Source organism: Tinamus guttatus, unplaced genomic scaffold, assembly GCF_059628265.1.
Source record: "Tinamus guttatus ecotype Peru unplaced genomic scaffold, ASM5962826v1 Tinamus_guttatus_pri_ptg001657l, whole genome shotgun sequence".
NCBI classification, from domain to species: domain Eukaryota; kingdom Metazoa; phylum Chordata; class Aves; order Tinamiformes; family Tinamidae; genus Tinamus; species Tinamus guttatus.
Genome location: NW_028290191.1, coordinates 1 through 15,646, shown reverse-complemented (window position 1 = coordinate 15,646; position 15,646 = coordinate 1). Strand labels below are relative to the sequence as shown.

Below are 15,646 nucleotides of genomic sequence, written 5' to 3'. Positions count from 1 at the left end.
TGGCTCCTGGGTGTCCCCGGAGCCCCCCAGCCCTGTGTCCCCATGATGTCCCCGTGTCCCCACGATGTCCCCATGATGTCTCCCTGTCCCCACGATGTCCCCAGTGTCCCCACGATGTCCCCAATGTCCCTCTGATGTCCCCAATGTCCCTCCCATGGCTCCTGGGTGTCCCCAGAGCCCCCCAGCCCTGTCTCCCCATATATCCATGATTTCCCCACAATGTCCCCATGTCCCCATGATGTCCCCATGTCCCCCCGATGTCCCCACGGTACCTGGTGTCATGGTGTGTCCCCAGGCAGCGGCTGCAGCAGTATCTCGCCCCGCAGGACACGCACGTGTAGGTGGCCGGGAAGCCGCACACGGAGCAGAAGTGACGCTGGGGCAGCCGCGACGGCCCCGCGCACGCGGACACGTAATTGGGGCCATCGGAGCCGCTCAGGTTCTGCGGGGACATTGGGGACGTTGGGGACATCATGGGGACATTGGGGACACGGTGGGGACAGGGGGACATTGAGGACACCGTGGGGACAGGGGGGACACCGTGGGGACATTGGGGACATTGGGGACACCGTGGGGACACAGAAGTGACGCTGGGGCAGCCGCGACGGCCCCGCGCAGGCGGACACGTAATTGGGGCCATCGGAGCCGCTCAGGTTCTGCGGGGACATTGGGGACATGGGGGACATCATGGGGACATTGGGGACACCGTGGGGTGCCCCACGGGGACCCCGATGTCCCCAGCCACCCCATAGGGACCCCGATGTCCCCGGTCACCCCATAGGAACCCCGATGTCCCCAGCTGCCCCATGGGGACCCCGATGTCCCCTGGTCCCTCCAGCCACCCCACAGGTGCCCCTAATGTCCCCAGTCGCCCCATAGGGACCCTGATGTCCCCCGGCCACCCCACGGGGACCCCGATGTCCCCCGGTCCCTCCATTTGCCCCACGGGGACCCCGATGTCCCCGGCCACCCCATGGGGACTCTGATGTCCCCCAGTCCCTCCATTTACACCCCACAGGGACCCTGATGTCCCCAGCTGCCCCATAGGGACCCTGATGTCCCCCAGTCCCTCCAGCCACCCCATGGGGACCCTGATGTCCCCCAGGTCATCTCCAGGGACCCCAATGTCCCCCGGCCACCCCATGGGTGTCCTGATGTCCCGGGTCACCCCATGGGTGCCCTGATGTCCCCAGCTGTCCCACAGGGACCCTGATGTCCCCCAGTCCCTCCATTTGCCCCATGGGTCCCCGATGTCCCCCGGCCACCCCATAGGAACCCTGATGTCCCCAGCTGCCCCATAGGGACCCCGATGTCCCCCGGTCCCTCCATTTGCCCCATGGGGACCCTGATGTCCCCAGTCACTCCCCAGGTGCCCCTAATGTCCCCAGCTGCCCCATGGGGACCCCAATGTCCCCCAGCCGCTCCAGTTGCCCCATGGGGACCCCCATGTCCCCGGTCACCCCATGGGGACCCCGATGTCCCCAGCTGCCCCACAGGGACCCTGATGTCCCCAATCACCCCATAGGGACCCTGATGTCCCCAGTCACTCCATAGGTGCCCCTAATGTCCCCAGCTGCCCCATGGGGACCCCAATGTCCCCAGCTGCCCCACAAGTGCCCCTAATGTCCCCAGTCACCCCACAGGGACCCCGATGTCCCCCAGCCGCTCCAGTTGCCCCACGGGGACCCCGATGTCCCCAGGTCCCTCCATTTGCCCCATGGGGACCCTGATGTCCCCGGTCACCCCATGGGGACCCCGACGTCCCCAGTCACTCCCCAGGTGCCCCTAATGTCCCCAGCTGCCCCATGGGGACCCCAATGTCCCCCAGCCGCTCCAGTTGCCCCACGGGGACCCCCATGTCCCCAGTCACCCCATGGGGACCCCGATGTCCCCCGGTCACCCCATGGGGACCCCGATGTCCCCTGGACCCTCCAGCTGCCCCATGGGGACCCCGATGTCCCCAGTCACCCCATGGGGACCCCACAGGGACCCCGATGTCCCCCAGCGCCTCCGGTTGCCCCATGGGGACCCCCATGTCCCCGGTCACCCCATGGGTGCCCTGATGTCCCCAGCTGCCCCACGGGGACCCCAATGTCCCCCAGGTCACCTCCAGGGACCCCAATGTCCCCCGGCCACCCCATGGGAACCCTGATGTCCCCAGTCACTCCACAGGTGCCCCTAATGTCCCCAGCTGCCCCATGGGGACCCTGATGTCCTCAGGTCCCTCCATTTGTCCCATGGGGACCCCGATGTCCCCCGGACCCTCCATTTGCCCCACGGGGACCCTGATGTCCCTGGCCACCCCACAGGTGCCCCTAATGTCCCCAGTCGCCCCATGGGGACCCTGATGTCCCCCTGGTCCTTCCACCTGCCCCACAGGGACCCCGATGTCCCCCAGCCCCTCCAGTTGCCCCACGGGGACCCCAATGTCCCCCAGCCACCCCACGGTGCCCCTAATGTCCCCAGCCACCCCATGGGGACCCTGATGTCCCCGGTCACCCCATAGGGACCCCAATGTCCCCTGGTCCCTCCAGCTGCCCCACAGGGACCCCCATGTCCCCGGTCACCCCACGGGGACCCTGATGTCCCCCCGACCCTCTATTTGTCCCATGGGGACCCTGATGTCCCCCAGCCACCCCATGGGTGCCCTGATGTCCCCAGCTGTCCCATAGGGACCCCAATGTCCCCCAGGTCCCTCCATTTGCCCCATGGGGACCCCGATGTCCCCCAGTCCCTCCAGTCGCCCCATGGGGACCCTGATGTCCCCCAGTCCCCCTGGTCACCCCATAGGAACCCTGATGTCCCCAGCTGCCCCACAGGGACCCTGATGTCCCCAGGTCCCTCCATTTGCCCCATGGGTGCCCTGATGTCCCCAGCCACCCCATGGGGACCCTGATGTCCCCCGGCCGCCCCATGGGGACCCCGATGTCCCCCAGTCCCTCCAGTTGCCCCATGGGGACCCCGATGTCCCCAGGTCCCTCCATTTGCCCCATGGGGACCCTGATGTCCCCCGGGCACCCCATGGGGACCCCGATGTCCCCCGGTCCCTCCAGCTGCCCCATGGGGACCCCAATGTGCCCTGGCCACCCCACGGGGACCCTGATGTTCCCAGTCACCCCATGGGGACCCCGATGTCCCCCAGGTGACCTCCAGGGACCCCAATGTCCCCCAGCCACCCCACGGGGACCCTGATGTCCCTGGTCACCCCATGGGGACCCCGATGTCCCCTGGACCCTCCGGTTGCCCCATGGGGACCCTGATGTCCCCCAGTCCCCCTGGTCACCCCATAGGAACCCTGATGTCCCCAGCTGCCCCATAGGGACCCTGATGTCCCCCGGCCACCCCACGGGGACCCTGATGTCCCCAGCCAACTCCATGCAGACCCCAATGTCCCTGGCCACCCCACAGGTGCCCCTAATGTCCCCAGTCGCCCCATGGGGACCCCAATGTCCCCAGCTGTCCCATGGGGACCCCGATGTCCCCTGGTCCCTCCGGTCACCCCACGGGGACCCTGATGTCACCCAGCCCCTCAAGCTGCCCCATGGGGACCCCGATGTCCCCCGGCCACCCCATGGGGACCCTGATGTCCCCCGGTCCCTCTGGTCACCCCATGGGGACCCCGATGTCCCCAGCTGTCCCATGGGGACCCCAATATCCCCTGGTCCCTCCGGTCACCCCACGGGGACCCTGATGTCCCCCAGCCCCTCAAGCTCCCCCATGGGGACCCCGATGTCCTCCGGCCACCCCATGGGGACCCTGATGTCCCCCGGTCCCTCTGGTCACCCCATGGGTACCCAGATGTCCCCCAGGTCATCTCCAGGGACCCCAATGTCCCCCAACCACCCTATGGGGACCCTGATGTCCTTGGTCACCCCATGGGGACCAGAATGTCCCCCAGTCCCTCCATTTGACCCATGGGGACCCCGATGTCCCCGGCCACCCCATGGGTGCCCTGATGTCCCCAGCTGCCCCATAGGGACCCCAATGTTCCCAGGTCCCTCCATTTGCCCCATGGGGACCCCAATGTCCCCCGGTCACCCCATGAGGACCCCAAAGGGACCCTGATGTCCCCCAGTCCCTCCAGTTGCCCCACGGGGACCCCGATGTCCCCTGGCCACCCCATGGGGACCCTGATGTCCCCCAGCCCCTCCAGTTGCCCTATGGGGACCCCCATGTCCCCGGTCACCCCATGGGGACCCCGATGTCCCCCGGACCCTCCACCTGCCCCATGGGGACCCCCATGTCCCCCGGTCCCTGCATTTGCCCTATGGGGACCCCAATGTCCCCAGTCACCCCATGAGGACCCTGATGTCCCCCCGTCCCTCTGGTCACCCCATGGGGACCCTGATGTCCCCGGTCACCCCATAGGGACCCCAATGTCCCCTGGTCCTTCCACCTGCCCCACAGGGACCTCGATGTCCCCCAGCGCCTCCAGTCACCCCATAGGGACCCCAATGTCCCCGGTCACCCCATGGAGACCCCACAGGGACCCTGATGTCCCCCAGGTCATCTCCAGGGACCCCAATGTCCCCCAACCACCCTATGGGGACCCTGATGTCCCTGGTCACCCCATGGGGACCAGAATGTCCCCCAGTCCCTCCATTTGACCCATGGGGACCCCGATGTCCCCCAGCCACCCCATAGGAACCCTGATGTCCCCAGCTGCCCCATGGGTGCCCTGATGTCCCCAGCTGCCCCATGGGGACCCCGCTGTCCCCTCGATGTCCCCACGTCCCCTCCATGTCCCCATGTCCCACCTGCTCCTCCAGCAGCGCCTGGAAGTTCTTCCTGAACCGCACTTTGAAATGGTCCCCCCGGGTCTTCTTCTTCTTCTTCCCTATGGGGACGGCCGCGCCGTGGGGCCCGGGCGTCCGGGACCCCCGAGAGGGGCCAGGAACCCCCAAATCCCCCCAAATCCCCCCAAAGTGGGGATCCGGAAACCCCCAAATCCCCCCAAAATGGGGACCCAAAAACCCCCCAAATCCCCCCAAAATGGGGATCCGGAAACCCCCAAATCCCCCCAAAATGGGGACCCAAAAACCCCCCAAATCCCCCCAAAATGGGGATCCGGAAACCCCCCAAATTGGGGATCTGGGAACCCCCCAAATCCCCCCAAATTGGAGACCCAGAAACCCCCAAATTGGGGACCCAGAAACCCCCAAAATCCCCTCAAGTCGGGGACCCAGAAACCTCCCAAATTGGGGACCCAGAAACCCCCCAAATCTCCCCAAAACCCCCCAAATTGGGGATCTGGAAACCCCCCAAATCCCCCCAACTCCCCCCAAAACGGGGACCCAGAAACCCCCCAAATCTCACCAAAGTCCCCCAAAATGGGGACCCGGAAACCCCCAAATCCCCTCAAATTGGGGACCCAGAAACCCCCCAAATCCCACCAAAGTCCCCCAAAATGGGGATCCGGAAACCCTCCAAACCCCCTCAAATTGGGGATCCAGAAATTCCCCAAATTGGGGACCCAGAAACCCCCCAAATCGGGGACCCAGGTGCCCAGGAACCCCTAAATCCCCCCAAACCATCGCCCGGGAATCCCGGCATTCCTGGAATTCCGCATTCCGGAGGGGCCCCGCTGTCCGGGACCCCTAAAAACCCTCAAATTGACTCCCAAAGGAACCCCCAAAACCCCTCAAATCCAGATCCTGGATGCCAGGAGACCCCCCAAATCCCCCCAAACCATCGCCCGGGAATCCCAGAATTCCGCATCCCGGAGGGGCCCAGGTGTCCGGGACCCCTCAAATGGACTCTGAGACACCCCCAAATCCCCTCAAATCCAGATCCCGGGTGCCAGGAGACCCCCCAAATCCCCCCAAACCATCGCCCAGAATTCCCGAAATTCCTGGAATTCCGCATCCCGGAGCGGCCCAGGCGTCCGGAACCCCTAAATCTCCCCTCCAATGGACTCTGAAACATCCAGGGAGCCCCAAATCCCCCCAAATTGGGGACCCAGGAACCCCCAAATCCCCCCAAACCATCGCCCGGGAATCCCGGAATTCCCGGAATTCTGGTGTCCGGGACCCCTAAATCTCCCCTTAAACTGATTCCCAGACACCCACAGACCCCCCAAAACCCCTCAAATCCAGATCCCAGGTGCCCAGGAACCCCTGAATCCCTCCAAACCATCGCCTGGGAATCCCGGAATTCCCGGAATTCCGCATTCCGGCATCCGGGACCCCTAAATCTCCCCTCAAATGGACTCCAAGACACCCCCAAAACCCCCCAAATCCAGATCCCAGGTGCCCAGGAACCCCCGAATCCCCCCAAACCATCGCCCAGAATTCCCGAAATTCCCGGAATTCCGCATCCCAGAGGGGCCCAGGCGTCCGGGACCCCTCAACCTCCCTCCAAATGGACTCTGAAACACCCAGGGAGCCCCAAATCCCTCCAAATTGGGGAGCCAGGAACCCCCAAATCCCCCCAAATCATCACCCAGGAATCCCGGCATTCCTGGAATTCCGCATTCCGGAGGGGCCCCGGTGTCCGGGTCCCCTAAAAACCCTCAAATTGACTCCCAAAGGGACCCCCAAAACCCCTCAAATCCAGATCCTGGATGCCAGGAGACCCCCCAAATCCCCCCAAACCATCGCCCAGGAATCCCGGAATTCCGCATCCCGGAGCGGCCCAGGCGTCCGGGACCCCTCAAATGGACTCCCAGACACCCAGGGAGCCCCAAATCCCTCCAAATTGGGGACCCAGGAACCCCCGAATCCCCCCAAACCATCACCCGGGAATCCCGGAATTCCCGGAATTCTGCATCCCGGAGGGGCCCAGGCGTCCGGGACCCCTCAAATTGACTCCCAGACACCCAGGGAGCCCCAAATCCCTCCAAATTGGGGACCCAGGAACCCCCAAATCCCCCCAAACCATCCCCCGGCATTCCCGGCATTCCCGGAATTCCGGGACCTGTCTCGGCCGTGTCGGCGAAGTGGGGCAGCCTCTTGGGGGGCCGGGGCAGCCCGGCCTGGGGGTCGTCTCCGAAGTTGTCGTTTTCCAGAGCTTCCAACTGCCGGTTGAGCCGGCGCTGCCGGGCGGCCCGGTCCAGGACACGGCGCTGGGATCCGTCCGGACAACGGCCTGGAATGGGAATAATGGGAATGGGGATGGGGATGGGGATGGGAATGGGGATCCCGGGGATGGGGATCCTGGTGCTGGGATCCATCCGGACAACGGCCTGGAATGGGAATGGGAACGGGAATGGGGATGGGGATCCCGGGGATGGGAATGGGGATGGGAATGGGGATGGGGATCCTGGTGCTGGGATCCATCCGGACAACGGCCTGGAATGGGAATGGGAATGGGGATGGGAATGGGGATCCTGGTGCTGGGAACCCTCCAGACAACGGCCTGGAATGGGAATGGGAGCGGGGATGGGGATCCCGGGGATGGGATCCATCCGGACAACGGCCTGGAATGGGAATGGGAACGGGAATGGGGATCCCGGGGATGGGATCCATCCGGACAACGGCCTGGAATGGGAACGGGAACGGGAATGGGGATGGGAACGGGAACGGGGATGGGGATCCTGGTGCTGGGATCCATCCGGACAACGGCCTGGAATGGGAATGGGAATGGGAATGGGGATGGGGATCCTGGTGCTGGGATCCATCCGGACAACGGCCTGGAATGGGAATGGGGATCCCGGGGATGGGAATGGGGATCCTGGTGCTGGGATCCATCCGGACAACGGCCTGGAATGGGAACGGGAAATGGGAACGGGAATGGGAACGGGAACGGGGATGGGGATCCTGGTGCTGGGATCCATCCGGACAATGGCCTGGAATGGGAATGGGAATGGGGATGGGAATGGGAACGGGGATGGGGATGGGAATGGGGATGGGGATCCTGGCACTGGGAACTCTCTGGACAACGGCCTGGGAATGGGAATGGGATGGGGATGGCGATGGGGATGGGAATGGGAATGGGGATGGGAACGGGGATCCCGGGGATGGGGATCCTGGTGCTGGGATTCATCCGGACAACGGCCTGGAATGGGAATGGGGATGGTAATGGGGATGGGGATTCCGGGGATGGGGATGGGAATGGGAACGGGAATGGGAACGGGGATCCCGGGGATGGGATCCATCCGGACAACGGCCTGGAATGGGAATGGGAGCGGGAATGGGAATGGGGATGGGGATCCCAGGGATGGGATGGTGGGAATGGGAATGGGGATGGGAATGGGGATGGGAATGGGGATCCTGGTGCTGGGATCCATCCGGACAACGGCCTGGGAATGGGAACGGGAATGGGGATGGGAATGCGGATGGGAACGGGAATGGGGATGCGGATGGGAACAGGAATGGGGATGCGGATGGGAACAGGAATGGGGATGGGAATGGGGATCCCGGGGATGGGGATCCCAGGGATGGGATGGCGGGAATGGGAATGGGGATCCTGGCACTGGGAACCCTCTGGACAACGGCCTGGAATGGGAATGGGGATGGGGATGGGGATGGGAATGGGAATGGGAACGGGGATCCCGGGGATGGGGATCCTGGTGCTGGGATCCATCCGGACAACGGCCTGGAATGGGAATGGGAGCGGGAATGGGGATGGGAATGGGGATCCCGGGGATGGGATCCATCCGGACAACGGCCTGGAATGGGAATGGGGATGGGAATGGGGATGGGAATGGGGATGGGAACGGGAATGGGGATCCTGGTGCTGGACTCCATCCGGACAACGGCCTGGAATGGGAATGGGGATCCCAGGGATGGGATGGCGGGAACGGGAATGGGGATGGGGATGGGAACGGGGATGGGGATCCCGGGAATGGGAATGGGGATGGGAATGGCAATCCTGGTGCTAGGAACCCTCCGGACAACAGCCTGGAATGGGAATGGGAATGGGGATCCCAGGGATGGGATGGGGGGAACGGGAATGGGCATGGGAATGGGGATGGGAATGGGGATCCTGGTGCTGGGAACCCTCCGGACAGCGGCCTGGGAATGGGAATGGGGATCCGGGGATGGGAATGGGGGTCTGGGATGATGGGAATCTGGGCCCGGTCCAGGACGCGGCGCTGGGATCCATCTGGACAACAGCCTAGAATGGGGATGGGGATGGGGATGGGAATGGGGATGGGGATCCCGGCGCTGAGAACCCTCCGGACAACGGCCTGGGAATGGGAATGGGGATGGGGGTGGGAATGGGGGTGGGGATCCTGGCGCTGGGATGGCGGGAATGGAAATGGGAGCTGGGATGGCGGGAATGGGGAGGTGGGGGGTCTGGGAGGGCGGGAATGGGAATGGGGATAGGGATGGGAATGGGGATCCCAGCGCTGGGATGGTGGGAATGTGGGTCTGGGATGGCGGGAATGGGGGTTCGAGCTGTTGGGAATGGGGAGGTTGGGAATGGGGGTCTGGGATAGGGGGAGCCGGGAACGGGGAGCTCCAACCGCCCCCCCAAAACGGGGACCCCCAAAACGCGGAGCCGGAACCGGGACCCCCAAACGGGACCCCAAGAACCGGGACCCCCAAAAGGGACCCCAAGAACCGAGATCCCCAAAAGGGACCCCCAGAACCGGGCCCGGTTCCCGGGTCGGCCCCGCCGGTACCTGACACCTTCTTCTCCACCATGTTGCCCCGCCGCTCCCGCCTGACGCCGCTTCCGCCCTCACGCGGGGGCAACTTCCGCCCTCACGCGGGGGGCAGCTTCCGCCCTTTCTAAAGACACTTCCGTCCTCGCGCGACGCCGCTTCCGCCCTCACGCGCCGCCATCTCGCGCGCCGCGGCCTCCCCCGCGCCCGCGAGGCCACGCCCCCCTCCCGCCGCCCTGGCAACGTGGCAGCGGCGGCCGCGCAAGCCCCGCCCCGCGCCTCCCATTGGCCGCGCGCGGGGGGCGGCGGGCGCTGATTGGCCGGTGGGCGGCGCGGGGGCGGGCGCTGTCGCCGCTGTTGTCGCCGCCGCTGTCGCCGCTGTCGCCGCTGTCCCCATGGCCCCCCCCGGCCTCGCGCTGCTCCTCGCGCTGCTGCTGCCGCCCCCGGGGGCGGCCGCCGCCTCCTCCCCCCCCGCCCCGCTCAGCCCCGGTGAGGCCACGGGGGCGGGACTTGGGGGGCGGGGCTTGGGGGGGGGTCTCCATGGGGGGGGTCCCCATGTCCCCCTGTGGGGGGGGGGGGCTCCATGGGGGGGTCCCCATGTCCCCCTATGTCCCCTATGGGGGGGGGTCCCCATGGGGGGGTCTCCATGGGGGGATCCCCACGTCCCCCTATGTCCCCAATGGGGGGGGGTCTCCATGGGGGGGGTCTCCATGTCCCCCTATGTCCCCTATGGAGGGGGGGGTCCCCATGGGGGTGTCCCCATGTCCCCCTATGGGGGTCTCCATGAGGGGGTCCCCCCATGTCCCTCTATGTCCCCTATGGGGGGGGTCTCCATGGGGGGGTCCCTCTATGTCCCCTATGGGGGGTCCCCCCATGTCCCCCTATGTCCCCTATGGTGGGGGCGGGTCCCCATGTCCCTCCATGTCCTCCACGGGGGGGGGGTCTCCATGGAGGGGGTCCCCATGTCCCCCTATGTCCCCAATGGGGGGGGGTCTCCATGGGGGAGTCCCTCTATGTCCCCTATGGGGGATGGTGTCCATGGGGGCGTCCCCATGTCCCCCTATGGGGGTCTCCATGGGGGGGGTCCCCCCATGTCCCCCTATGGCCCCTATGGGGGGGGGGCTCTCCATGGGGGGGTCCCCACGTCCCTCTATGTCCCCTATGGGGGGGGGGTCCCCATGGTGGGGGATCCCCCCATGTCCCCCTTTGTCCCCTCTGGGGGGGGGGTTTCCATGGGGGGGTCCCTCTATGTCCCCTATGGGGGGGTCCCCCCATGTCCCCCTATGTCCCCTATGGTGGAGGGGGGGTCCCCATATCCCTCCATGTCCCCCATTGGGGGGGTCTCCATGGGGGGTCTCCCCATGTCCCCTATGGGGGGGGGTCTCCATGGGGGGGTCCCTCTATGTCCCCTATGGTGGGGGGGGGTCCCCATGTCCCCCTATGTCCCCTATAGTGGAGGGGGGGTCCCCATGTCCCTGTATGTCCCCCATTGGGGGGGTCTCCATGGCGGGGGGTCCCCATGTCCCCCTATGTCCCCTATGGGGGGGGGGGGCTATGGGGGGGGGGGTCCCTATGTCCTTCTATGTCCCCTATGGGGGAGGGTCCCCATGGGGGTGTCCCCATGTCCCCCTATGGGGGTCTCCATGGGGGGGTCCCCCCATGTCCCCCTTTGTCCCCTATGGGGGGGGGGGGTCCCCATGGTGGGGTCCCCCTATATCCCCTATGGGGGGATCCCCCCATGTCCCCCTATGTCCCCTATGGTGGGGGCGGGTCCCCATGTCCCTCCATGTCCTCCACGGGGGGGGGGTCTCCATGGAGGGGGTCCCCATGTCCCCCTATGTCCCCTATGGGGGGGGTCTCCATGGGGGGGTCCCTCTATGTCCCCTATGGGGGGGTCCCCCCATGTCCCCCTATGTCCCCTATGGTGGGGGCGGGTCCCCATGTCCCTCTATGTCCGCCTTTGGGGGGACCTCTCCATGGGGGGGTCTCCATGTCCCTCTATGTCCCCTATGGTGGGGGGGGTCCCCATGTCCCCCTATGCCCCCCATTGGGGGGGATCTCCGGGGGGTCCCCCCATGTCCCCCTATGTCCCCTATAGTGGAGGGGGGGTCCCCACGTCCCTCCATGTCCCCCACGGGGGGGTCTCCACGGGGTGGGTCGGGGGGCCCAGGCGTCCGGGCGCTCACCCCCCCCCCCCCGTTCCCCCCCCCCCCAGAGCAGCTCCTGGTGCTCACGGTGGCCACGGAGGCCACCGAGGGCTACGAGCGGTTCCTGCGCTCGGCCAAGCACTTCAACTACAGCGTGCAGGTGGGGACGGCGCCGTGTCCCCAATGTCCCCAATGTCACCCTGTGTCCCCCAGTGTCACCCTGTGTCCCCCCATGGCCTCCCGTGTCCCCCATGTCCTTCCTTGCACCCCCATGTCCCTCCCATGTCCCCAGCACCCCTCCATGTCCCCAATGTCCCCCCATGTCCCTCCATGTCCCCTCTTATCCCCCCATGTCCCCCATGTCCCCAGTGTCCCCGAATGTCACCCTGTGTCCCCCCCGTGTCTCCCCATGTCCCCCCATGTCCCTCCATATCCCCTCTTATCCCTCCATGTCTTTCCATGTCCTCTGTGTCCCTCCCATGTCCCTCCCATGTCCCTCTTTATCCCCCCATGTCCCTCCATGTCCCCAATGTCCCCCAATGTCCCCATCTGTCCGGCCGTATTCCCTCATGTCCTTCCATGTCCCCCATGTTCTCCCGTGTCTCCCCATGTCCCTCCATGTTCCTGAATGTCCCCCAATGTCCCTCCATGTCCCCTCTTATTCCCCATGTCCTTCCATGCGCCCCCATGTCCCTCCATGTTCCTCCATGTCCGTCCATGTCCCCCCATGTCCTCAATGTCCCCCCATGTCCTCCCGTGTCTCCCCGTGTCCCTCCATATCCTTTCATGTCCCCCGTGTCCCCCCACGTCCCCCATGTCCCCCCATGTCCCCCCATGTCCCCTCCTGTCCCCTCATGTCCCCCATGTCCCCCCACGTCCCTCCATGTCCCTCCATGTCCCTCCACGTCCCTCCTGTCCCCTCCTGTCCCCTCCTGCCCCCCGTGTCCCCCCATGTCCCCCATGTCCCCCCACGTCCCCACGTCCCCACGTCCCCAATGTCCCCCCATGTCCCCCCATGTCCCCCCATGTCCCCTCATGTCCCTTCCTGTCCCCGCAGACCCTGGGCCTGGGCCAGGCATGGCGGGGGACACGTCCCCCCATGCACATGGCCATGTCCCTCCATGTCCCCATGTCCCCTCATGTCCCCACATGCCCCCACGTACATGGCCATGTCCCCATGTCCCACATGTCCCCATGTCCCCCCACGTCCCCAATGTCCCCCCATGTCCCCTCACATCCCCCACGTCCCCAATGTCCCCTCATGTCCCCCATGTCCCCCACGTCCCCCCATGTCCCCTCACATCCCCCACGTCCCCAATGTCCCCTCATGTCCCCCACGTCCCCTCATGTCCCCCCGTGTCCCCTCGTGTCCCCGCAGACGCTGGGCCTGGGCCAGGCGTGGCGGGGGGGGGACGTGGCGCACACCGTGGGGGGGGGACAGAAGGTTCGGTGGCTCCGGGCGGCCATGGCCCCCCTGGCCACCCGCGACGACCTGGTCGTGCTCTTCGTGGACAGGTGGGGACGCGGGGCACCCATGGGTGCTCCTGGGGGGACGTTGGGATGGTTGGATGGTCCCAATGGGTGTCATGGACCCTTGGGTGCTCTTGGGGACACAAGACACCCTGGGGTGGTTGGATGGTCCCAATGGGTGTTGGGGACTCTGGGGTGCTCCTGGGGACACGGGAGACCCTGGGGTGGTTGGAAGGTCCCAATGGGTGTTGGGGACCCTTGGGTGCTCTTGGGGACACAATAGACCCTGGGATGGTTGGATGGTCCCAATGGGTGCTGGGGACCCTTGGGTGCTCTTGGGGACAGAATAGACCCTGGGATGGTTGGATGGTCCCAATGGGTGTTGGGGACCCTTGGGTGCTCCTGGGGACACAGGAGACCCAGAGGTGGTTGGAGGGTCCTAGCGTTGGTTGGACGACCCTTGGATGCTCTTGGTGGGACAGGAGGCCCTGGGGTGGTTGGAGGGTCCCAATGGGTGTTGGGGACCCTTGGGTGCTCTTGGGGACACGGGAGACTCTGGGATGGTTGGAGGGTCCCAGTGGGTGTTGGGGACCCTTGGGTGCTCTTGGGGTTATGGGAGACCCTGGGGTGGTTGGATGGTCCCAATGGGTGTTGGGGACCCGTGGGTGCTCTTGGGGACACGGGAGACCCTGGGGTGGTGGGAGGGTCCCAATGGGTGTTGGGGACCCTTGGGTGCTCCTGGGGACATGGGAGACCCTGGGGTGGTTGGACGGACCCAATGGGTGTTGGGGACCCTTGGGTGCTCTTGGGGACACGGGAGACATTGGGATGTTGGGAGGGTCCCAATGGGTGTTGGGGACCCTTGGGTGCTCCTGGGGACATGGGAGACCCTGGGGTGGTTGGACGGACCCAATGGGTTTCTGGGCACCCTTGGGTGCTCTTGGGGACACGGGAGACCCTGGGGTGGTTGGAGAATCTCAATGAGTGTTGGGGACCCTTGGGTGCTCTTGGGGACACAAGACACCCTGGGGTGGTTGGATGGTCCCAATGGGTGTTGGGGACTCTTGGGTGCTCCTGGGGACACGGGAGACCCTGGGGTGGTTGGAGGGACCCAATGAGTGTTGGGGACCCTTGGGTGCTCTTGGGGACACAATAGACCCTGGGATGGTTGGATGGTCCCAATGGGTGTTGGGCACCCATGGGTGCTCCTGGGGACACGGGAGACGCTGGGATGGTTGGAAGGACCCAATGGGTGTTGAGGGACCTTTGGGTGCTCTTGTGGAAACAGGAGACCCTGGGTTGGTTGGATGGTCCCAATGGGTGTTGGAGGACCCTTGGGTGCTCTTGGGGACAGAAGACACCCAGGGATGGTTGGAGGGTCCCAATGGGTCTCTGGGCACCCTTGGGTGCTCTTGGGGACCCGTCTCGTTGTCCCCGCAGCTACGACGTGGTGTTCGCCGGGGGGCCCCGTGAGCTCCTGGCCAAGTTCGGCGCCTCGGGCCACCGGGTGCTCTTCTCGGCCGAGGCCTTCTGCTGGCCCGAGTGGAGCCTGGCCGAGGCCTACCCGCCCGCGGGCGCCGGCAAGCGCTACCTCAACTCCGGGGGTGCGTCCGGGGGCACCCATGGGTGCCACGGCCCACGGGGTCGAGCTCGAGGGCCATTCGTTGAGGGAAACGTTGGGTTTTGAGGTGCTCCAAGGTCGAAGAACCTGTTTTTTGGGTGCTCCTGGGCTGCTTCAACTCTGGGAGAGCATCTGGAAGGGCACCCATGGGTGCCACCGCCCATGGGGTGGAGGTTCATGGTGGTTCGTTGAGGGAAACATTGGGTTTTGGGTGCTCCAAGGTCAAAGAACCTGAGTTTTGGGTGCTCCTGGGCTACCTCAACTCCGGGGGTGCGTCCGGGGGCACCCATGGGTGCCACCGCCTACGAGTTGGTGCTCGAGGGTGGTTCGTTGAGGGCAGCGTTGGGTTTTGGGGTGCTCCAAGGTTGGAGAACCTGGTTTTGGGGTGCTCCTGGGCTACCTCAACTCTGGGGTGCGTCCGGGGGCACCCATGGGTGCCACCGCCCACGGGGTGGAGATTGAGGGCGGTTCATTGAGGGAAACGTTGGGTTTTGGGGTGCTCTGAGGTTGGAGAACGTGGTTTTGGGGTGATCTTGAGTGGGAGATGTTGGTTTTGGGGTACCCCAAGGTGAGTCTATGGGTTTGCGGGTGCCCCTAGGTTGGGTCTATGGGTCTAGGGGTACCCCTGGGTTGGGTCTATGAGTCTGGGGGTGCTCCTAGGTTGGGTCTATGGGTCTGGGGGTGCCCCAAGGTTGGATCTATGGGTCTGGAGGTGCCTCTGGGTTGGGTCTATGGGTCTGGAGGTGCCTCTGGGTTGGGTCTGTGGGTCTGGAGATGCCCTTGGGTTGGGTCTATGGGTCTGGAGGTGCCCTTGGGTTGGGTCTATGGGTCTAGGGGTACCCCTGGGTTGGGTCTATG

At 65.6% G+C, this 15,646-nt stretch overlaps 1 protein-coding gene across 1 annotated transcript; it reads right to left on the bottom strand.

Annotated features, from left to right (window-relative positions):
- Positions 1-435: 435 nt before the first annotated feature.
- LOC148590156 (zinc finger HIT domain-containing protein 1-like) lies at positions 436-7,171 on the bottom strand. The gene is made up of 4 exons (XM_088539413.1): positions 6,916-7,171; positions 4,758-4,837; positions 559-656; positions 436-442 (listed from the first exon to the last, which is right to left on the bottom strand). Exons 1-4 carry the CDS (start codon positions 7,169-7,171, stop codon positions 436-438), a joined length of 441 nt encoding a protein of 146 aa, XP_088395539.1.
- Positions 7,172-15,646: the final 8,475 nt, after the last annotated feature.

Excerpts from the sequence above, each read along its gene's own strand:
- LOC148590156 (XM_088539413.1), bottom strand. The coding sequence starts at position 7,171 with ATGGATCCCAGCACCAGGATCCCCATCCCCGGGATCCCCATTCCCATC. Across the intron at positions 4,838-6,915 it reads CGCCGACACGGCCGAGACAG|GGAAGAAGAAGAAGAAGACC; the intron begins GTCCCGGAATTC and ends CCGTCCCCATAG. Across the intron at positions 657-4,757 it reads AGGCGCTGCTGGAGGAGCAG|AACCTGAGCGGCTCCGATGG; the intron begins GTGGGACATGGG and ends ATGTCCCCGCAG.